The sequence below is a fragment of the Bombina bombina genome, chromosome 3 (assembly GCF_027579735.1).
Source record: "Bombina bombina isolate aBomBom1 chromosome 3, aBomBom1.pri, whole genome shotgun sequence".
NCBI lineage: Eukaryota > Metazoa > Chordata > Amphibia > Anura > Bombinatoridae > Bombina > Bombina bombina.
This window is the reverse complement of record NC_069501.1, coordinates 348,288,633-348,312,891: the sequence shown is the minus strand read 5'-3', so window position 1 is coordinate 348,312,891 and position 24,259 is coordinate 348,288,633. Positions and strand designations below refer to the sequence as shown.

The 24,259-nt window shown below is 36.3% G+C and overlaps 1 protein-coding gene across 1 annotated transcript in view; it reads right to left on the bottom strand.

Moving 5' to 3' along the window:
* Window positions 1-21,150, bottom strand: part of WWC3 (WWC family member 3) — a 515,363-nt gene extending 494,213 nt beyond the window's left edge. The window contains exons 1-2 of the mRNA XM_053705277.1: window positions 20,602-21,150; window positions 12,548-12,820 (exon numbers count right to left, since the gene is read on the bottom strand). Coding sequence (XP_053561252.1) covers window positions 12,548-12,820; window positions 20,602-20,825 — 497 coding nt within the window. The 5' untranslated portion in view covers window positions 20,826-21,150. The remainder of the gene's footprint in view (window positions 1-12,547; window positions 12,821-20,601) is intronic.
* Between the last annotated feature and the right edge of the window lie 3,109 nt (window positions 21,151-24,259).

Here is a 24,259-nt window from a genome sequence, read left to right as displayed (position 1 = left end):
CACTATATCCCCCTCTAATTATAAAATACTTATATTCCTATAACCAGTGACGTGCAGTGACGTCAGAGGCTGGTGAGGCAGTGGCTTGGATACGCCTTCATTCTTTAGATATCCTTTGTTGAAGAAATAGCAATGCACATGGGTGAGCCAATCACATGAGTTATCTATGTGCAGTCACCAATCAGCAGTTACTGAGCATATTTAGATATGATTTTCAACAAAGGATATCAAAAGAATGAAGATATTAGAAAGATATTAGATGTAAATTGGAAAGTTATTTAAATTGCATGTTCTTTCTAAATCATGAAAGAAAACATATGGGTTTCATGTCCCTTTAAATGGTGTCTTGGAAAACTGGTCAACTTAGTAAACATCTGATTTTAGTCTAAAGGATTGTAACAGAAACACTTGCCAGATAACAAAATGCTTGCTCTGATTATGAGATCTAGAAATCCAGGCCCATTAAAATATGTTTAAAACATACTTTTTACTTTAATGCTGCAAATTATGCTTATAGATTCCTTCATTATTCAGTAAATATAAAAATGTCTTGATCCAGTGGCGGCTGGTGAAATTTAAAGATGGTGGGGCGCTTGACCCCACCCCTTTAAATAAAGCCACACCATCAGATGGCACTACCAATTCATTAATTAAATAAATAAAAGGTAGACAGAAACACATACACAGAGGGTTAGAGAGAGAAAGAGAGAGAAAGAGAAAGACACACACAGAGGGATAGAGAGAAAGAGAGAGAGAGAGAGAGAGAGAGAGAGAGAGAGAGAGAGAGACACAGAGGGTTAGAGAGAGTGAGAAAGAGAGAGAGACACACACACAGAGGGTTAGAGAGAGAGAGAAAGAGAGAGAGAGAGAGACACACACAGAGGGTTAGAGAGAGAGAGAGAGAGAGAGAGAGAGAAAGAGAGAGACACACACAGAGGGTTAGAGAGAGAGAGAAAGAGAGAGAGAGACACACACAGAGGGTTAGAGAGAGAGAGAGAAACACACAATCACACACAGAGGGTTAGAGAAAGAGAGAGAGACACAATCAAACACAGAGGGTTAGAGAGACACATAAGGGATGAGAGAGTCAGAGGGGGAGGAAGAGAGACAGAGAGACCATGGGGGAGAACAACACATAAGGAGAGAGATGGATAGATATAGATAGATAGATAGATAGATAGATAGATAGATAGAGAGAGAGAGAGAGAGAGAGAGAGAGAGAGAGACACACACAAGGGGGGAGGGAGAGAGACCACTGCATTTTTAAGTAATATAACAGCAGAGCTACAGAGAGTTCAGAAAGTGAAGGCAAGCTGTTAAGTTAGTGGGTGTAAAGGTTGAGGAAACAAAATACAAAAACGATCCTTCATCTGCTGTTAAAGAGTAAAAAAACAAAAAATACTAAACCACATTCATTAAATTATAATTTTCACTAACAGAATCCCTTTCATTGAAATCTAAGGTTGTAGAACTTACTTCAAAGATGTGTCTTAAACACTGCTTATTGACTGAATCTCTTCCTGCTCTGCCTCTGTCTGTATGAAGGAAGTGACAGTGGCACATTCCACTGCACTTAGAGGGGAAGTACAGAACTCTCTTTTTCACTTTAGCAAAAGCTAGCAGCTTCACAGCACAGCAACAAAATAAATGAAAGTAGCTTTTTTCCGTTTTTGTTTTGTTTTATATGATTTAACATCCAGCCCCAACCCTAAGTTCCACTGACTAATGCCTCTCACTAGATTGGTTCAGCCCAAATAGGACTGCCTCAAATAAGCAATTATGGGACATGCAATGAGCTTAACCACTTTAATCCAGTAGGTGGCGCAGCATGTTGTGTAATGGTGGGCAGACCTGCTTGTGCCTCTCCATTGCACAACATATAGCTGTGAGAAAAAAAATGCTGGGGAAAAAAATTGCAATTTTTTTTTTTTTTTTTTAAAGCCCATAAAAAAATATATATTTTTGCCCATATGAGAGGTGAGGCACTGCCTCACCTGCCTCTAGTGACTGCACATCACTGCCTATAACCCTGCTCCATAGTTAAATTTAAGGAGTCAATATCTTATAGTTTATTTGTTTCCCAACAGATCACTCAGCCTACGTCACCAAGATTAATAGGCCCCTCCAAGTCTCCTACTATTCTCCTATATTCCTATGGCTCCGCCCTCCACTTTTTATCTCCCTAATAAGCATAGCGGTGCTTACCCGCTGAATATCCCCCTTCCCCCACTTATGAAGCTCCTAACGTGCTAGACTCCTGACCATCAGTTAGCTACTATTTTTCATATTTTTGGCCCATAGGGCCTGAATCTTTGTTTCTAACAGGTCAGCCACATGTGATATAATATTGAAAAATAGAGGTTTCATCAGCCTTTCACCAAGCTATTGTATGATATCCGAAATTTTTTCGGATAATTCTGTTTATATTCTGTATTTTGTTCTTTTTGCAAAATGGTGTATTGTGTTTTATGTATGTTCTACGCAAAAACCTCAATAAAAAATTAAAAAAAAAAAAAAAAAAAAAAAGTGAACCATGAAAATTTTCCATTAAAAAATACCACTTTTTTTTTTTTTAAATAGCATAAAAGAAGTACATTAAAATAATGCATCAAATCCATGTTTATTTAATAAATATTGAATTAATCCATTTCTGGCATTTACCATTTCCAAGCTGTGATAAGAAACAAAGACTGTTTTCAGAATGAAAATTTTTCTACTCACAGAAAATGCCAATAATGTTCTTACAATTGACATAAAAGGTGTAATTGGACTTGCCTAGAATAGAATCCCTTTCTACACTAATGTAGGTAGAAATCTGGCATCTTATGTCAGCCATAGTAAAAGCTGGGGGTCTTTTTCTGCAAAATGACCAAACCCAGCAACTCTAATATGATAAAATATGAGCAATATCTGGTTTGTTATGAGAACATATCATTTCACCACCATTAGCAGGAGGAAAAACTTTATACAACCATAAAGTGTGTGAAGATTTAATTGGAGATAATTCAGAATGTTTCCATAATGTCTGCACTAAACTGTATAGATTTAAGACAAAAGCAGAAAAGCCCCATAATTAGAACTGTTTTAAACATTTACAACTCTAAAACTTTAACTAAATAAACATTTGTAGTAATATGTATCTTGTGATAAGTAGGTTTTCTAAGTTGATGTTTTAAATGCATTAACTTTAATTAAGTATTTTTATATAGTAATGTTTAATTATTTTTATTTTATTTGAAAAAAAAAATGATTTCAGCAGGATCCCTTGACCTTGCCTATGGAATAATGAATTAGCTTGACAAACTTAATAAATTCAAAATGAATTTTAAAGATGTCTCATGCTGGAGAGATAGTGAATATTTAGACTTATTTTTCCATTGAAAAAGGTCCAACTAGTTTCCCCATTTATTAGGAGGAATCAAATATTCTATGTTTTTTCCTCTACTATGTACCTTACTAGATCTTATAGTCTATTTACCACTATTAAGATAATACTGTTAGATCTCAACAAATTTGTTCAAAATCTAGGAGCCAGAAACTTTTGACCATCGATATGAGAATATAGAGAGAGAAAAAAAAAAAAGAGAAAGAAAAAAAAAGAGAAAAAGAGAGAGAGATTTGGTAATTTATCAACAAAGGTTCAGTCAACGTTTCGATCATCACAGGGGCCTTTGTCAAGACTGTTTCGTAATCAATATACGTGGAATATGTTCAGCGATCATATTTTGTTGATGAATTACCAATAAAAATAATGTTCATTAAGCCCTGTGAGTGCCTCTTCTTTCTTTGAAGTATATATATATATATATATATATATATATATATATATATATATAATTATTACTGAGAAAAGGGATAGAGAAAGTGAAACATATTGGGCACACTTGGCGGGGCAAAAACCAATGCTATATTGATTGTGTGGTGTGTCGTGTGTATTATTAAAACTTAACTTTTATGTCAATAATCATTTAAAAAGAGAGTGGAGATTTCCACTAATGAATATAAGAAAAGACAAACAATTTTAAAATTGTGTCCGAGTGGTACTCGGTAAACAAAAAGGCTCCTCTCAAATGTGATACAGTGATCAGTTTGTATCACACTGTCCTGTTGAAATCAGGTGAATATCAGTATCTTTAGCTATATGTTGATACTTGAAAATATGAGTACAATTTCTATCAATTATATTTGTGATGATGTGCCTTGTAAGTCTATTTCTTTTAACTTGGCCCGTTACATATATTATTATACCAATAAATTGGCTGGCCACTACTGGGGTTATGTGAACGTTTGAATCACACTATGAAAAGGTCTTTATTAGTGATGGCACACAAATTAATTTTATTCTGGTAAGTGTAGAAAGAACTTGTAATAAGCAACTGTATGTCAGGGTGTTTGTGCTATTAACATCAATTCGATAATTGAAAAGATTGTTGCTGCCAGTATTGACAGTTTTACGATGTCTGGCATATATTGTTTATAGTTAATTTACCCCAGTTAATCATGCATTAGATTGTGCTGTTTGTATTGTTTTAAACCTGATGAATACAATTATTCCAGGTGAGCATGGGGTTCTGAGGTAATCCAGAATCTCATGACACTGTGCAGGCTCATATAAAGTGATAACCCATTCGAAAAATAACAATCTGTTGTAAGGCTTTTGATGGCCTGAGTCAATTAAACTAGGGCTATAATATTGCTGAAACGAGCAGGCACTGGTAATATTTACTATAGAAAGTATTATCAGAAAATAATGGCACTCAAAATCGTCTGTCTATAGCGGCTGCTTGCACTCGCGTATATTGCTCCAACAATTAAAGCATACTTCAATACCATTAAAGGGACGTTATACACTCATTTTTTCTTTGCATAAATGTTTTGTAGATAATCTATTTATATAGCCCATAAAGTTTTTTTTTTAAATAAATGTATAGTTTTGCTTATTTTTAAATAACATTGCTCTGATTTTCAGACTCCTAACCAAGCCCCAAAGTTTTATGTGAATACGCTCAACTACCTACTCCAGCTTGCTCCTGTTTGTGTAAAGGGTCTTTTCATATGCAAAAGAAGGGGGAGGGGGGGAGTGTCTTATTTGCCACTTGCAGTGGGCTTTCCAGCTACCTTTTCAACAGAGCCAAACTGACAGCTTCTAAGTAAGTTTTTAAACAGTTTTATACTGGATTTTTATATCAGTATCTGTGCATATTATTCTTTATAATAGTGTCTATTACATGCAGTTATATGAAAATGAGTGTATACTGTCCCTTTAAGGTCTATAGTCGCTAAGTCAGATAAAAAAAAGGGTTTTAACTATGAAGAGTTTAAAGCTAAAAGGTGCCTAAAAGAGGCCAACAATTAATCCAGAATCTAATAACACTGTGCAGGCTCATATAAAGTGGTAACCCATTCGAAAAATAACAATTGTAAGGCTTTTGATGGCCTGAGTCAATTAAACTAGGGCTATAATATCGCTGAAACGAGCAGGCACTGGTAATATTTACTATAGAAAGTATTATCAGAAAATAATGGCACTCAAAATCATCTGTCTATAGCGGCTACTTGCACTCGAGCATATTGCTCCAACAATTAAAGAATACTTCAATACCATTAAGGCCTATAGTAGCTAAGTCAGATTAAAAAAAGTTTTTAACTATTAAGAGTTAAAGCTAAAGGTGCCTAAAAGAGGCCAACAATTAATCTATTTTCAACGGACTGTATGAGAGGAGCAGTGCGAATGCCTGACGCGCGTTTCGCAACTGCTTTTTCAGAGGCGTCCGGTCCGACCGCCACACACTACTTTTAAAGGACCATCAGCCAATCACATGGCTGATTACATTTTTTGCAGATTCTATCAGCATATCTGCTATTTTCTATCATCTTGTGGTGTTATGTTGACACGGTAGCGTCATCGTCAGCTGTAGCCTATCAGACTCGGGGGTGTGTTTGCTGACGTTATCCAATAGATTGCTCATATAGTGTTTATATTTCTGTATCAAGCTAATCTAGCGTGTATATTGGGTGATCAGCGATAATTACCACTACCACATATGTATACTATCTATTACAAAGCAGATATTTGGGCATATGTTTATCGATCTTTAAATGATATTTGTATATTGTGTTTCAAACAATTCTATCATATATATTAAAAGGTCAAACGTTACTTATGACTTTCATAGGTGTATACTATCTATTCATGGCGATAACTAGAACAGTTGTTTCTAAACACTGATAATGTGTATTCCGTAATTACTGGAACTATTATGTTTATGCAGCACTTTTTTATATAAAAACCCTTTAACTAGATTTATGAGGTGCATGTCATTCTATTATACCATGTGTATAAGGTGTTCAGCATTAATAGCGATTTCCTTATACATGTTTATGATATTCAATGCATAGCAGTGTCATACTGTGTTTACATTATCTTGCTATTTTTGCATTTAGAGTGCATGAGAGATATAGATTTAATGATTTGGTCCGATATTTGTGTCCTTGTATGATTTAATACATGGTGCTATTGTAAAACAGTCTCACTACTAGTGATGTATATTCTTTCATAACTAACATGGTTGACCATTGTATTTATGTTTATTGTCATGGAGAATTCCTTATCATAATTGGCTGGTTATATTTCAAGGATTAAATATAATCAAACATGATGTTTAAAACTATGCATAGTAAATACATTGCATGTTTTAATACCCCAGTAAACAGAGTGTATTACAGAATGTCCATTGGTTATTTGTAGTTCAACATATATTCCATATATCGTTTAAAATATGGACCAGACAAATATATGTCAATGAATAGATTCTTAACACCTATACCTTTATTTTTATTTGTATATATGTTTATCACTGGTTTGCCAACTATAATCTCAATACAGAGTTATTACACTCTGTCTATTTCATCAATTTATGTAAGGATTAGTGTAAAAAGGCACTGTATTGTATCATTTCATTTAGCCCATTTGGTCTCATGCTCTGTAACCAAAAGATCCATTTGGATTCAGCCTTTAAGAGGGTATTCTCCATATTCCCTCCTCTGATGCCCAAGGTCAGTTTTTGTAGGACCCAACATTTGAATTCTGGTTTACTGTCATATATATATATATATATATATATATATATATATATATATATATATATATATATATATATATAAATATACACACACATATATATATATATATATATATATATATATACACATACACATATAAACAAACACACACAAATAAATAAATATATATGTGTGTGATGTGTGTGTGTGTTTATATATATGTTATGTATATATTATATATGTGTATGTATATATACAGTATCTCACAAAAGTGAGTAAACCCCTCACATTCTTGTAAATATTTTATTATATCTTTTCATGTGACAACACTGAAGAAATCACACTTTGCTACAATGTAAAGTAGTGAGTGTACAGCCTGTATAACAGTGTAAATTTGCTGTCCCCTCAAAATAACTCAACATACAGCTATTAATGTCTAAACCGTTGGCAACAAAAGTGGAAATGTCCAAATTGGGCCCAATTAGCCATTTTTCCTCCCTGGTGTCATGTGACTCGTTAGTGTTACAAGGTCTCAGGTGTGAATGGGGAGCAGGTGTGTTAAATTTGGTGTTATCGCTCTCACACTCTCTTATACTGGTCACTGGAAATCCAACATGGCACCTCATGATTGCCAAGACCCTGAAACTGAGCTTCAGCACGATGGGCAAACCCATACAGCGTTTTCACAGGACAGGTTCCCCTCAGAACAGGCCTTGCCATGGTCGACCAAAGAAGTTGAGTGCACATGCTCAGCAGCGTAATATCAAGAGGTTGTCTTTGGGAAATAGACGTATGAGTGCTGCCAGCATTGCTGCAGAGGCTGAAGGGGTGGGGGGTCAGCCTGTCCGTGCTCAGACCATACGCCGCACACTGCATCAAATTAGTCTGCATGGCTGTCGTCCCAGAAGGAAGCCTCTTCTAAAGATGATGCACAAGAAAGCCCATAAACAGTTTGCTGAAGACAAGCAGACTAAGGACATGGAATAGTTGAACTATGTCCTGTGGTCCGATGAGACCAAGATAAACTTATTTGGTTCAGATGGTGTCAAGAGTGTATGGTGGCAACCAGGTGAGGAGTGCAAAGACAAGTGTGTCTTGCCTACAGTCAAGAATGGTGATGGGAGTGTCATGGCCTGGGCCTGAATGAGTGATGCCGGCACTGGGGAGCTACAGTTCATTGAGGGAACCATGAATGCCAACATGTACTGTTACATACTGAAGCAGAGCATGATCCCCTCCCTTCGGAGACTGGGCCGCAGGGCAGTATTCCAACATGATAACGACCTCAAACACACCTCCAAGACGACCACTGCCTTGCTAAAGAAGCTGAGGGTTAGGTGATGAACTGGCCAAGCATCTCTACAGGCCTAAACCCTATTGAGCATCTGTGGGCATCCTCAAACGGAAGGTGGGGGAGCACAAGGTCTCTAACATCCACCAGCTCTGTGATGTCGTCATGGAGGAGTGGAAGAGGACTCCAGTGGCAACCCGTGAAGCTCTGGTGAACTCCATGTCTAAGAGAGTTAAGGCAGTGCTGGAAAATAATGGTGGCCACATAAAATATTGACACTTTGGGCCCAATTTGGACATTTCCACTTAGGGGTGTATTTATTTGTTTTCTTTAAATTAGTGTAAAAAAAGGTAAAATACTATGCAGTTCCTGGGAGACAAACGCGGTAAGCCTCCTGTTAGCGTGCTAAGGGTTCTGGCAAGAAGAGGATCAGAGAATGAAGTATTTTTGATAATAGAAATAAAATGAAAAGTCTCTTAAAATTGCATGTTCTCTCGGAATCATGACTTTCATGTCCATTTAAAGGGGCAGTAAAGTCAAAAGTAAAGTATGAAAATGTAAACAACTTTCTAATTTACTTCTATTACCAATTTTTCTAAGTGCCTATATCCATCTGGCAGTAGTGTTTCTGCCCTATTTAAATTGTGAATGTTTGTTTTTTACTTTAGTATCCCTTTAACAATGCATGTAACTCGTTTGTTGGGGTTATACACATAGAAGCACACAGTTGTGAAGTAGTAAAATGCTCTAGTACTTTATATTTGTTATCTCTTTATTTATGTATGTATTTATTTATTTTGTGTGAAGAATTGTTCAAGTGCTTGACATAAGGGGATATAAACAGCTCTGTGTTCTGTTACTGTGGCCTATTAGCTTCATACTGTAAACTTTACAAATAAAACAATACTAATTGGCAGAGTAAATTACAGGAGTAAATGTGCATTTTTAATGACTTACATTGCTAGTTGTTATGCATTTTAGTAAATTACATAACTCAGTTTGTGTTCTTTTATTACAGTAATGTCCATAGCTTTGTTAGCTATGGTCCATGTATTAGTGAACTCAGTATGCTTTTTACACCAATGTAGAATGTACTCATTCAAAACAAGAATGTTCTAATAGAGGCCATAATTTACTTGTGAAAATGTGTTTATGTTCTTCAGAATATGAACTGAGAGGAAAATGATTAAAATATTCTTGAGCATATTCATTAAAATGGACATCTGTTGGTCTTTTTGTAATGCAGTGCTTAATTACAGATTTCAGTAGCAGATCTACTCAAAAGATGGCCCTGGTGCAAAATGTTTTGGGCCCCGCAAAGATAACTCAGTATTAAGTAATAGTAATATAATACATGCTGCTCTGCATAATGATTTTGAGGGTAGATAGATAGAATATCTGCTAATAAAAGGCTTCCCTGCATTAGGATTTTACACATTCTGCACATGTCTATGTATCCACTGGCTTCTATGGGCCCCCAGAACTTGGGCCACTGCACCAATGGTAGTTCCGCCCTGGATGAATGAATATATATATATATATATATATATATATATATATATATATATATATATAATATACATATATATATATATATATATAATATACATACATACACACACACATCAGGCCTAGACTGGTCATAGGGCATATAGGGCAAATTCCCAGTAGGATGGGCTCTTATAAGGGCCTTGCTGCTATATACCACCCTCTCTTAATATGGGTAACAATAGGAGAGCTATTACAATCTACAAGCCTATTTTGTAAAGCAGAAAGTACTTTTTCTGTCTGGCTGTTGAGCAGAGGTGCTGCAGGACAAGGGATCTGGTGTATTATGGCTACCTAGCTGACAGAGATCTAACTGATATGGGCTACTTCACCTTTAAATGCCTGGGCCTAATTTTGGTCCCAGTTCAGTCCTGATATACATACACACATATATATGAATGTGATGGCCCTTTGTGTCTTGTTTTTGCATGGGTAGGCCTGTAGTCATTTATCTATTCATACCTATAGAGTAACATTCCTCACATCATGGGGAGTACTACTTGAGCATATCTTTAGGATACCCATCATAAACCTCAAGTGTGTTAATCACTTATCATTGTCTCATTATTTGCATTTCACATATCTATTCCTAAAATAGTATATAGATAAAATTGGCCTGTTGGTGGTCCTTTATGATTAGTGCTGTCAAACACTACCAAGCGATGTGTAGGAATTGCAGTGATTAACAAACTGAAACTTCAAAACTTTATATATGAATATATTTTATATATATATATATATATATATATATATATATATATATATATATATATATATATATATATACACATACACACACATGCACACACACATATACACACAGTACACATACTCACACAGACATACACACACACACATCTTAATAGAGAAACATTTCATTTCCCTGCCAATTGACAAAGAGGAAGGGTGGAGGAAGCAGAAGAGGAGGAAGAAACAAAAAATGATTGTGATTAAATTCCTCCCTTAAACTGTACAAACCAAGCATTGTTTTTAAAATTCAACTGAGTTATGTCTGTCAGCTGTTGCATCTGGTACAATTAGAAAGTACCTATCTTTGAAACAACTTAGCCCTACAGGAGATGTGTAGCTAGATACAAATTTACATGTAGAAACATTATAATGTATTATATTCTAGTGGTAAACTCATGAACTTGTAGTAAAAACACATATTAAAAAAAAAAATGTTCTGTTATTATAAGTTGTTACATTTACAAGAATGTGACAGTAGAACATTCATATAGTCTGTAATTATTTCTTTATACACTTAAGTCCAAGGAAACATTTGTACCATCTCTGCTGGGAGTGGAATCCATTTAATAAATTCACTGCCTCTTCTGTAAAATAATATATGGTTTTCATTTACCTACCATTCTTAAACCTTAAATGGGCATAAAACCCTTTTTTTTCATGATTCAGATAGAGCATACAATTATAAACAATATTCCAAGTTATTTCTATTATCAAATTTGCTTCATTCTATTGGTATCCTTTGTTGAAGTAGCAGCAATGCATTACTGGGACATCAGGTGAGACAATGACAAGAGGCATATATGTGCAGCAACCAATCAGTAGTCCATTGCTTCTCTTGAGCCTACCTAGGTGTGATTTTTCAACAAATGATAACAAGAGAATTAAGCAAATTAGATAATAGGCGTAAAGTGGAAAGTTGCTTAAAATTGTATGTCCTATCTGCTGGGTTTAATGCCTTTTTAATTTCATGTACTCACACATTCTTTCCAGGCACATGGTCTTTAGCATGATTTCATACATAGTACTGTTTAACTCCCCAACCTTTGGAGCAGTGCACCCACTTTTTCAGCTGTGCAGTATATATTAGTTTGCCACACATCAGCATGATCTCTTGTTCCATCACTCCTTGATTTTACTGTGAACCATTTAAATCATGGGCAAAGTTCTATTGGCTATGATACCAAAAATCCATATTTTTAATTATAATATTTACACTTGATCTAGTGCTCACTGTCATAACAACCTCTACTACAGATTAATTACAATTCCCTAATTAATCAAAGTTTGGAATATAGTTGTAAACAACGGTGCAATGAAATACATAGCATACAATAAGCCTTTGGCAGCTAACTAGTTAATTTTTATACAGACTTTGCATTTTTTCTACTAATAAACATTGTGCTTTTAAAACAGCTAAATATTTATTTTGCAGGTAATAACTTCATACAAGAATTCACTGAATTTGTGTGTTAATTTAGGCCATGTATAAGAGCTAGTCAGGCCAGGGTCAGCAGGAATAAAGCATATACACAATCAATATATAGAGGTCTATAATTTGCATGAAATTGCAGGGGGGGGGGGGGGGTTCTTATTAAAGCCACACAACTTCAGTGCCTGCACAAGATGTGGTTCCATATGTAAAAAGACAGATAGATGGAGGAGCTATAAAATCACTGCAAAACTGCCAAAGGTAGTGCTAAAATCGAAGGATAATCTACATTGATCTGAACTCACTTCTTATTAAATGTACTATTTTATATACTTTGATAAATGCATAGATACACAGTATATATTAAATTATAATTAACCTTTGGGTATTAGCAAGGGTTGCAATTAATATCTAGAAACTATTAGATGTCTAGAAGGTGTTCACTGGTGATAGAAAGGAATTGTTACCTGTCTCTAGGGTCAATCCATGAGGTCTGCCTGGTGTTGTGGTCAATGTAAAATAATCTCCCATCATAATCCCTGGCCTCCTCCCAGCCAGCGGGTAGGGGCAGCTCGGAACTCTCCCTCCTACAAGGCGGTTGGTACTGAGCTGGGCATTCCTGCTGCTGCTGCTGCCGTCTCCTCCTGCTACTACTGAGCCAAGGCATTGCCAGAGCAGATCCGGCACCAACTCTCCCTTTTGCCTGCTCCTGCCGCAGCTTCCTCTTTTCCTTGCAAGAACTGCAGCTTCAACGCTCGTTAAATAATCCAAACATAACCAGAAAGCAGCTTTAATAGGCGCAGCCAATATAAGAACATCATTTCAGCCAGCTCCCTCGTCTAGTTAAACATGGAACATCCTAACTCTCCCGATTCACTTCTCTGTGGAAGTTGAGATTTTCTGCCCTCCAGATGATCAGCCTGGTTTTTTTTATGCTTTGCATCCAGGCAGTGCCAACCCGGCTCCTTCACAGTGATTAGAGGTAGAAGGTTGAATGTCTATGGCCGAAGCAAACTTAAATCTCCTTGTTCATCCATGTCAGCTCTCCCTGTCGACTCTCATTCCTCACAGCTCTGAGCAGCCGCCTACCCTTGTTCCTGGTTCCCTCCCTTAGCTTCCTGAGCACTGTTTCCAGTCTCAAAGTTGCAATTTTAGTTCAAGTATAATGCACAGCTAAGGGGCCATTCCCACTGAGGAAGGTTCAGCATGCAATAAACTGATCAAAACTAATCACACAAGTATTATAGTTTATTAACTTGCCAAAGATGCGTTAATCCAGTTTGGAATAAAGCACAGTTAAACATTTTGAAAGAAAAACATGCAGAATATGAATGTATACAGATATGCATTAATATATATATAAACATGTGGAACCATTTTTGTAGTGATCACATGGAATTACAATGAGAAGATGTCTTGTATTTCTATAAATGTAATAATGATGCATTGTTTTTGAGGACTCTAGCTGCAACTAGCCTCTAATTAGCCAATGTGGCAATCTACCATTGGGATAAAATAAATCAGCTGAAATGGTTTTTTATCTGAAAGTTGAATTAAAGGTTATTTCAGATGCCTACTATTTATGCATTATTTTCAATTCAGCATTTGTAACCTAGTTGTAATGTTGGACATTTACCCTTGGTCCTGCTTAATGCTCTGATTTTGTTTAAAGGAATATGAACTTCAAGTAAATTCTATATCGCATATGAAAGAACTATATGTCTTTTATCTAACATCATCTATACAGCTCTATTGGTGTTCTGTGACATGAATGTTCTAAAACCACAAAAGCAAAATAAATCTGTTTTTCAAAGAAATTAAAAACTCTTATACATATAAAAATGTCCCTTTTCAAATGTCCCTTTAAATATTTTAATCAGTGAGTATATGACCCAAGCCCTTAAACCCAATGCAATTTGTTGCTAACCACAGACTACTATCATGATTAACTGCCCATGCATTGTCCCCTTGTTGCCCATACATGATATATATATATATATATATCAGTGATGTGCAGTCACTAGAGGCAGGTGAGGCAGTGCTTCACCTCTCATATGGGCAAAAAATATTTTTTTTTTATTGGCTTTAAAAAAAAAAATTGTATTTTTTTTTCCCCAGCATTTTTTTTCTCTCACAGCTATATGTTGTGCAATGAAGAGGCACAAGCAGGTCTGCCCACCATTACACAACATTCTGCGCCACCTACTGGATGCAAGTGGTTAAGATCATTGCATGGCCCATTAACTGCTTATTTGAGGCAGTCCTATTTGGGTTGAACCAATCCAGCGAGAGGCATTAGTAAGTGGAACATAGGGTTGGGGCTGGATGTTAAATCATATAAAACAAAACAAAAACTGAAAAAAACAACTTTCATATATTTTGTTGCTGTCCTGTGAACCTGCTAGCTTTGCAAAAGTGAAAAAGAGAGTTCTGTTCTTCCCCTCTAAGTGCAGTGGAATGTGCCACTGTCACTTCCTGAATCCTTACAGAGCAGGAAGAGAGGCACAGAGAGCACTGTTTCAGCCACATCTTATTGAAGTAAGATTTTACTGAAAGGGATTCTGTTAGTGAAAATGATAATTTAATGAATGTGGTTTAGTGTTTTTTTACTCTTTTACAGCAAAGGATCGTTTTTGTATTTTGTTTACTCAAACTTTACACCCACTAACTTAGCAGCTTGCCTCTGTGTGTGTGTGTCTCTCTCTATCTATCCATCTCTCTCCTATGTGTTGTTCTCCCCCATGGTCTCTTTCTCTCTCTGTCTCTCTTCCTCCCCCTCTGACTCTCATCCCTTATGTAATGAAAGAATCTATAAGCATAATTTGCAGCATTAAAGTAAAAAGTATGTTTTAAACATATTTTAATGGGCATGGATTTCTAGATCTCATAATCAGAGCAAGCATTGTGTTATCTGGCAAGAGTTTCTGTTACAATCCTTTTAGACTAAAATCAGATGTTTACTAAGTTGACCAGTTTTCCAAGACACCATTTAAAGGGACATGAAACCCATATGAAACCCATATGCAAATTTAACCTCTTAAGGACATATGACGGAATTTTTCCGTCATAAAACAATTGAGCAAACTGAAAGCTGTGTCCTTAAAGGGTTAAATAACTTTCCAATTTACATCTAATATCTAATTTTCTTCATTCTTTTGATGTCCTTTGTTGAAAATATGCTCAGTAGCTGCTGATTGGTGGCTACACATAGATACCTCATGTGATTGGCTCACCCATGTGCATTGCTATTTCTTCAACAAAGGATATCTAAAGAATGAAGGCGTATCCTAGCCACTGCCTCACCAGCCTCTGACATCACTGCACGTCACTGATATATATATATATATATATATATATATTATATATATACACACACACACACACACACACCTAGATCTATATATATTTTGCATAGTAAAAACCTTCAGCTTTAGCTAATCACTTAAGGGGCTTCACAAGACGACCCCAGCCCATGAGTGAATTTGTACTCACGTTCTGGGTGTTCAGGGGGCTTTCCTGGTGTGGGTGTGAAATCATTTGCCAATAACTGACCTCTATGATCTAATTGCATTATTGTGCTGACGTGTGTGTATATATATATATATATATATATATATATATATATATATATATATATATATATTGTTTTATCCTCCCTATAGGACTTGCCCCCTTAGTGTGACTAGACTGTATTCCTACAGTAAAAATATAATTCAACTACTGTGCCTGACCTATGTCAGGGTGTTCAGGGGGCTTTCCTGGTGTGGGTGTGAAATCATTTGCCAATAACTGACCTCTATGATCTAATTGCATTATTGTGCTAACCACTACTTAAAGGGACACTGAACCCAAATTTTTTCTTTTGTAATTCAGAAAGAGCATGGAATTTTAAGCAACTTTCTAATTTACTCCTATTAAAAAAAATTATTCGTTCTCTTGCTATCTTTATTTGAAAAAGAAGGCATCTGAGCTTTTTTTTTGGGTTCAGTACTCTGGACAGCACTTTTTTATTGGTGGATGAATTTATCCACCAATCAGCAAGGACAACCCAGGCTGTTCACCAAAAATGGGCCGGCATCTAAACTTACATTCTTGCATTTCAAATAAAGATACCAAGAGAATGGAAATTTTATAATAGGAGTAAATTAGAAAGTTGCTTAAAATTTCATGCTCAATCTGAATCACTAAAGAAAATTTTTGGTTACAGTGTCCCTTTAAAGGGATTCAAATGACAAATTGATTTGAATTCGTGTATATATATATATAAATATTGTTTTATCCTCCCTATAGGACTTGCCCCCTTAGTGTGACTAGACTGTATTCCTACAGTAAAAATAGAATTCAACTTCTGTGCCTGACCTATGTCGGCCAGAACTCAAAGTTGATGGATTCCTGTCATTCTTCCTCTTGCTGGGTCAACGATTCCTGCAAAGATCTGAGCCGTGACAGTTGGCACATTGCCAGCCCATATTTTTACAGCATCATGGTGCTGGTTAAGTGCATCACTGCTTTTGCTAATGCATAAAAATGGGATATTAACACATATGTCACTTGATGAAAAGGAGAGATGATCTGTAGTGTACGGTTTATTTTGGATAGGGTTTTTTTTAATCACCTTCATATCTACCTTCTCAATCTATGCACTTGCAACATATACCGTATTTATGCAACAATAAATAATATTACCTATATGCTACTCTGTTACCTAGCACTTTATTTTATACATAAAACACGATGTGTTGTTTCTATAATATGGATACAAGCAGAACATTGTGCAGAGAAGTCTAATGGCAATATGTTTAATTGTTCTACAGGGTCTCTTATGCTGTTAATAATAAACTGAATCACATATTGTTGAAGAAGCATTGCAAATATGCCAAGGCATTCATATGGTAAAACTATTTAAACTAATTTTAGCTACAAAACCCCTCTAGTGTAGTTTTTGGTGTTTACTTACTAATGGTTCCTGCTCTCTACTACACTGTGGTTACAGTTTCTATAGCATATAAAAGCAATTATAAAATCATTGTAACATAAATTGTATAGCAAAACATTGCCCATGTGTTCAGCCGCAAGTCTATGCAGTTAAAGGTAATTAACATAGCACTCACTATGCAAGACCTCAGAAAGAAGTCTGTGTTCTCAGACACTACATAATACAGCTGATACATGACCCATCTACATGGCTGTCATCAAAACCTTCAGTGGAGGGCAATGGTTCATCTACATTCCTAAGACTGCGAGGAGAAATGCACAGCCCAGCTCCTAAGGTTGCTGTAGATAAATAACTAGTGTCAGAGTGGAAGTAAATATAAATGAAACATCTAGAGAAGCTGAAATCAATGAGATGATCTGCTATGCCAGAAACCCCCCTCTATCTCTGTATATCCCTTATTCTGTCTTCTTGCACCTCATTATAAGATTCTCAGTGAAAACCACACTTTTGTCAATTGATTACTTGTGATGATTTTATACACAACCATTAATTACAAATTGATATATTTTGGTTATTTGTTAATGTAGTAAATTTATTTTAAAAGTTTTAAAGGCTAATGTTATGTTTTTTTTAATAGGCAGAATAAATTACTAAAACAATATTTTCCATTTGCGTTATCATAGTTCTTAAAGGGACATCCCAGACAAAATTCAATTGCACATAGATTAATTACATCTTTGAATAGGAACATATTTGCAATATACATGTATTAGCAGTAAATGCTTCTAGTAAACGTTCACTGTTTTAGTGTTAACATTTTTCTCTGCAGGTGCATGTGAAGCATAGCTAGATATTGTCACTGCACCCACATTTTAATTACTGCAGCTGCTCAGATCATCAGTGGCGCTTGTATCATGTCAGCAATTAACAAATTAACTAGATGGTACATGCAAGTTAGGTTCTCTGAGCAAGTCCTGTGTTTAAAATGCTGGTGCACGGTGCATACTTAAATACTCTTTTGAAACAGCTATAACTTTTATTAAAAGCATTTTTGCTAATGCATATATATTACAAAAATGCTTCTGTTCAATACCGAAATGCATCCATGTGGTGTCAAAAATTTTTTCAGGAATATCCCTTTAAGATAACAAGGTGCACGCACACACACAATTTCAGTGTATGAGATTTCTTTCACTAGAGGGAAACAAACTATCTTAGTGAATGTAGCAATATTGTAGCAAATTCAAAATATGGGGTTTAGCAGTTCTAAGCCATAAAATACTATCTTTTATTCTATATATCAGGAGAGGGATAAGACTAAAAAAAACACCCCCTCACAATGCCAAACATCACATTAATGTAATACAACTGATAACATTATCTGTATTAAACTGGGGAGAAACTAACTATATTACATTTCTTTACTTAAACTTGAGTTACTGCATTCTAGATTTGTGCATCTTCTGTTCACTGATATCCAGAGTACCCTTCCAATTGCAGTGTCTAGTTTTAAACAGTGGGAACTATGTGATGTATGTGCATGTTGTGGATTGTTGGGGTTGTGCTATGAACCCTAGTCAAAATTGCATCATCAATAGTTGTTAAGGAGACAGTATACACCTTGTAATTATACTATTTGTCTGCTGTCTTGCAATAAATTCCTGTACTAGGTGCATGTCAAAAAATAATTCATTTATTTGCTGCAATAGTTTTTCAATAGCCAAATCTTACCCACAAATGTGTCAAATTTATGGGAGCCAATCTTGACTTGTTTCTAATGTAGATACAGTTAGCCACTGTCATTTTGTTAACAAGAGTTGCATTGGTTGGAAGTTTCTTATTATCTGATAATCTTCTCTGAGGTCAATTAGGGATTTTTATATGTCAGGTTGCATGTTCTATCAAAATCATGAATGTTTATTTTTGACTTTACTGTCCCTTCAATGGAGGTGGGAAATTCCTACTTCCCCTTCTTATTTGATTATAGAGAAATGTGACCCCCATATATGTAAGGGGATTCCACTCATTTGAATGTTGGGTCACATGCCCCTCTAATCTACAGGTGATCATCTGACCTAGCAAGGCAACAGGGCAGTGATTGATGGGGGGGGGGGGGGCAATTCTTTTTAGGATGGTACGTAAGTTTGTAAATGTGTAATTGCTTTCACACAAAGTCAAAATGTGTTGTTACCCCTAGGTGTTATCAGTATTATAAAAAAAAAAAAAAATTCAGACAAACCAAATAACCAAAAAATAAAACATTTATATATTGATGTTCAAATAATATTTTTTTATTGAATAACACGTATTGGATCGTATATTATGGTGTTTTGGGAAAGTGCAGTCAATATACAATGTTTGTTTGTTTGTTTTTTATTTCATATGTTGTTGGCATGTTGCCATATTTGAGTATTTCTGCATAGTAAAGTAATTGTCTGAAAGTGCACAATTTGCTTAAAAAAGAACCTTGTGGGGTTACTGGTCATTGATAGAACCTCCTCTAGCACCAATACAATCCTATATAATTATTTATAAAAACAAGTTTCCTATAAGAAGTTGTATCAAAAAATCAGAATATACTTTTAACAGAACAAGTACTTATTTCACTTGAGTGAAACAAGAAACATTATTAACAATATAGTTTTATATTCCATAGCATTTAGTTTATACCAAGACAAATGATCTAAACCTAGCACAGGCAAACCAACATAAGCATTGTTTTTGTGTCTAAGCTGTTTGTTGTATCTGGTTATTTTTGTGATATGGGGACTCCAAAGGCTGTGTGTAACCAGGGGTCTTACAATATGTAAGAATTGTAACCCAGTGTTACAGACTAGCAGCATGAGGAAGAAAATAAACTTAGTAAAAGGAAATTCCTTCCTCCACCCCTTCAATTCCTGCAGCATAATTGTTAAAATACAGTAACCGAGCTGTGCTGAACATCCTGTTGCATCTGGAGGAAAGAGGAGGGGGGTGGACCTCTGCGGCCAGTTAAGAATTTACCCATTCAGTAGATTGAGGAAAGCAGGAGTTGGAATGCTTCAGAGTCACTCTCTGGCCCAAACATAAAGAAATGTGCATAGTCTGGTATTTGTTCAAATAGTATTATTGAAAAAGGCATTTCAATTAGTAACACTAAAGCTTATACACCAATGTTTCACTAACGTTAACAGACCATCAGATTTTTAAAACATGCAAATCCTTACTCCTAAAATGCATTCCACAAAGCCTGATACCAAGGTCTTGCAATCCCACAGATATATATATATATATATATATATATATATATATATATATATATATATATATATATATATATATATATATATATATATATATCCATGTTACCTGTTATAGATCTCTGCACATTTGTAACTGATCAGCCAGGACCAAATTACTCCTCAACTTATAAAAATAGAACCGTTGCTCAAAAGTAAACAATCTGAAGTGTTCGTGTGATTTATTTCAGTAAAGCTATGCAAGTTATACAATCTGCCTGTGCAGTACACAGTGTATAGGGGAAGAGAGATAAAGGGACAGTTGCTGGTAAAGTAGTGTGTGCCATTTACTCATCCTCTGCTGTACCTGTCTCTAGGGTCGATCCATGAGGTCTGCCTGGTGTTGTGGTCAATGTAAAATAATCTCCCATCATAATCCCTGGCCTCCTCCCAGCCAGCGGGTAGGGGCAGCTCGGAACTCTCCCTCCTGCCAGCAGAGGGTCCCGGTGATGGGCAGCTTTGCTGTGGCTGCTGTGCCGCCTGTTGCTGCTGCTGCTGTCTTCGCCTCCTGCTTCCACTCAGCCAGGGCATTGCTAAGTCCCAGCTGGACCAGCGATCCAGCAGCAAATCGATTTGTCCCGCTCCACTGTCCCCACAGTTATCCTGTAGTTTGTATCCGTTAGAATTGCAACTAATAAGGCATTGCCCTGAACATCTCTAGATATGCTGATGTACCCTGCTCGTGAGCGCCCCTGTGGCACTTCCTCGCTGCAGTTTCATATGGTAACTACCGTATGGGGTACTTGTGTCTGACTAGAACTAGATTGGATTAGTATTCCCCGGTGCGGCCAGGCGGCCGGACTCTGTTCACACCCCCTGCTCTTTCTCTTCCATGTCAGCTCTCCCCAGCTAGAGCTTTCATTCCTCACAGCCCATGTTGGTACTAGCACAGATGGCACCGCCTCTGTCTCCTCCCCTAAATCCTGCTCCCATCCCTCCCTCACACGTTCTGCTGCCAATCTGACCCCTTCACGGTTGCCAAAGCTGACACATTGCAGGCTAGGGGAATTGTACTCAAACTGTCCCTTGTGCCCCTATTCATACCCCTCTTATAATACCTGACTTTTAATGGTAACCTCAGTAATAAAGGTGTGTATGTATATATATATATATATATATATATATATATATATATATATATATATATATATATATATATATATATATATATATATATATATATATATATATAAATATATATATTTATATATATATATATAGTTTTTTTTTCTTTTGCCAATGCTGAATCCTGTGTTTATGGAAAACGGAATGCATTTTAAAGAGGCTCTTCAGTATGCTGGGACTATAAAGTCAAAATAATAATTTTCCATAATATGGGAACGTATTATGATGATGAAGAAGAAGATGTGAATTTCCCATATAGTTTTCCCAGTGTTTAATAATAATAAACAAACAGAATGGCATTTTCATTATACATTTGCCTGCTTTATCTGTACATTTTATCTAATTTCAGGGAGGTTGAAGTGTCTACATGCTGCACAGTGGTTGTTGATATGTGCAGTAGCGCATTTATCTTTGCCTATAATTTGTCACAACAAAGAACACTCAGGCAATTTTTCAATGCAAATGTTGATTAAAAATATACAACTGTTTTAAATGACTTTAAATCCTTTATTTGGTTTATAGATCTTTTGCAATGCATGATTCATTTCTGAAACGTATGGGGGGAAATGACTGTGATGTCCTTTTAAAGGGACACTGAACCCAATTTTTTTCTTTCGTGATTCAGATAGAGCATGCAATTTTAAGCAACTTTCTAATTTACTCCCATTATCAGTTTTTCTTTGTTCTCTTGCTATCTTTATTTGAAAAAGCCATATAAGCTTTTTTTAAAGTTCAGTACTCTGGACAGCACTTTTTTATTGGTGGATGAATTTATCCACCAATCAGCAAGGACAACCCAGGTTGTTTACCAAAAATGGGCCGGCATCTAAACTTACATTCTTGCATTTCAAATAAAGATACCAAGAGAATGAAGACAAATTGAAAATAGGAGTAAATTAGAAAGTTGCTTAAAATTTCATGCTCTATCTGAATCACCAAAGAAAACATTTGGGTTCAGAATCCATTTAAGTTTAAAGGGACATAAAATCCAACATTTTTCTTTATGATTCACATAGAGAATACAATTTTAAGCAACCTTCCAATTTACTTCTATTATCTAATTTGCTTAATTATCTTGGTATTCTTTGTTAAAGAAGCTGTAATGCACTTCTGGGAGCTAGCTGAACAGATTGGACCAAATGATCTAAAGGTCTTTGGGCTAGCGAGATTATTAAAGAATGTTAACCACTACCAGTCCTTATATTTACCTGGTGGAATGATCTAAAGCCACTTTTTACCCTGAATACAGGGTGTCTTGCTAAGGGGCGTATACTGCATTTTTGTATGGGAAGGAGATGCATACATTACAAAAGTCCACAATAAAATTCGTATTTTAAAAATCTTACAAAACGGGGGGGCGGAGCCAGCATTCAAAGGATTAAGACGTGCATCTAGGAGGCTCCTGCATTTATCTCAAATTTATTAAACTTTTCCTCTGTGAAATAGTTTTTGGATACTGAACTATTGCTAGGAATCTGAAGGGACCCATACAGCGCTCCTGGCCTGAATGTATAAGGTGAACCTTTTGGAGTATCGCTATTTTTGAAGACATAGTGGGCCGCACACTTCTCTTTCACTATGGAAAAAGGTATTGGCGCCATATTACAGACCCTACTGGCTGAATACGAGCAGCAGATCCTCAAAAGATTTGACGTGCTGCTCACAAAGATTGAAACAGCGCGTATAACAAGCAACAGTTTAGGTGAGGAGGGAGAGATGGCTGTTAGAGAGGGGTCTAGAGCTATGCAGATGAGTGCCGACATTTGCGTGGGGCCGGATATCCCTGTGAGTGTGCAACGGCAAGATGGAAGTGCAGGAGGTCTTACCGGGGGTTGCGAAGTAATGCCCCTCCTGGATCGCAATGAGCTGACCCCTGTGAGAGACACCTGTGAGACTGGGGGGCTCCCCTCCGGTGCAGGTAAGATGGTGAGTCAGGCAGATGGAGGCACATGGAGATGTTTCTTGTTTGTTCCCGTAGGGACAAGTGTGTATGTGAGAGTGACCGGTCTCCGTGAATGCGGTACTGCTGAGATGTGTGGATCACTGTCGGCCTTCTATTGCGGCACTGCCTTGGAAACTTCCATAGCCTGGGGCCTAGATTGGTACAACGCATGGGGTCTGCCTGTGGATACCAACCTTCTTTTGATGATCCTGCAGCGTGAAGGATTTAGGCTCTATAGGATGACCGTAAAAGCTGGAGTGGGGTGACATTCTTATTACTGCAGAGGTTACTAAGTACTCACAATACCACCTTGACTTTTAAACGTGCTGCCACTTAAAGCCCAGCTTTTGGACTTACTGAATAATTTTATTTTAGCTGTAGCCGAAGAATCCACATTTATGAAGATCATTGTCTGAGACCATGTGGATTTTGGGACTAAACTTCCTTGATGTTTTTCCTATAAACAGTATAAATGAGAACTTGCCTCCCTAAATTAAGTGTTTGGTTCATCAATCATATTCCAGGCTGTCTAACTTGGGAATTATATATTCAAAGCGGTTTAATGCTGTAAATTTCAGATATTTATTAATGTGCTATGCATTGCTGTGACTAATACTGTTCTGTTTTACATATTATTGCTGGTCTGTTTGCATGCCTATACCTTCACAACTAGAACCTGCTGTTTTGAGATTATTGGCTGTGTTGGTAAATTGCTGTAATATAGCTGGTTCAGTACCACTCCTTAGTTTTAATATCTTGTATGCAACGAGGTACAACAGTTCTCATATAGATTGACTACTGTGCAGCACAGCCCTATTCTATTTAAGAGCAGTCAAATTGGCCCTTAATATTAATAGTTATGAATGTTAAGTTTTTTTTCAGTATTTTTGCCACATAT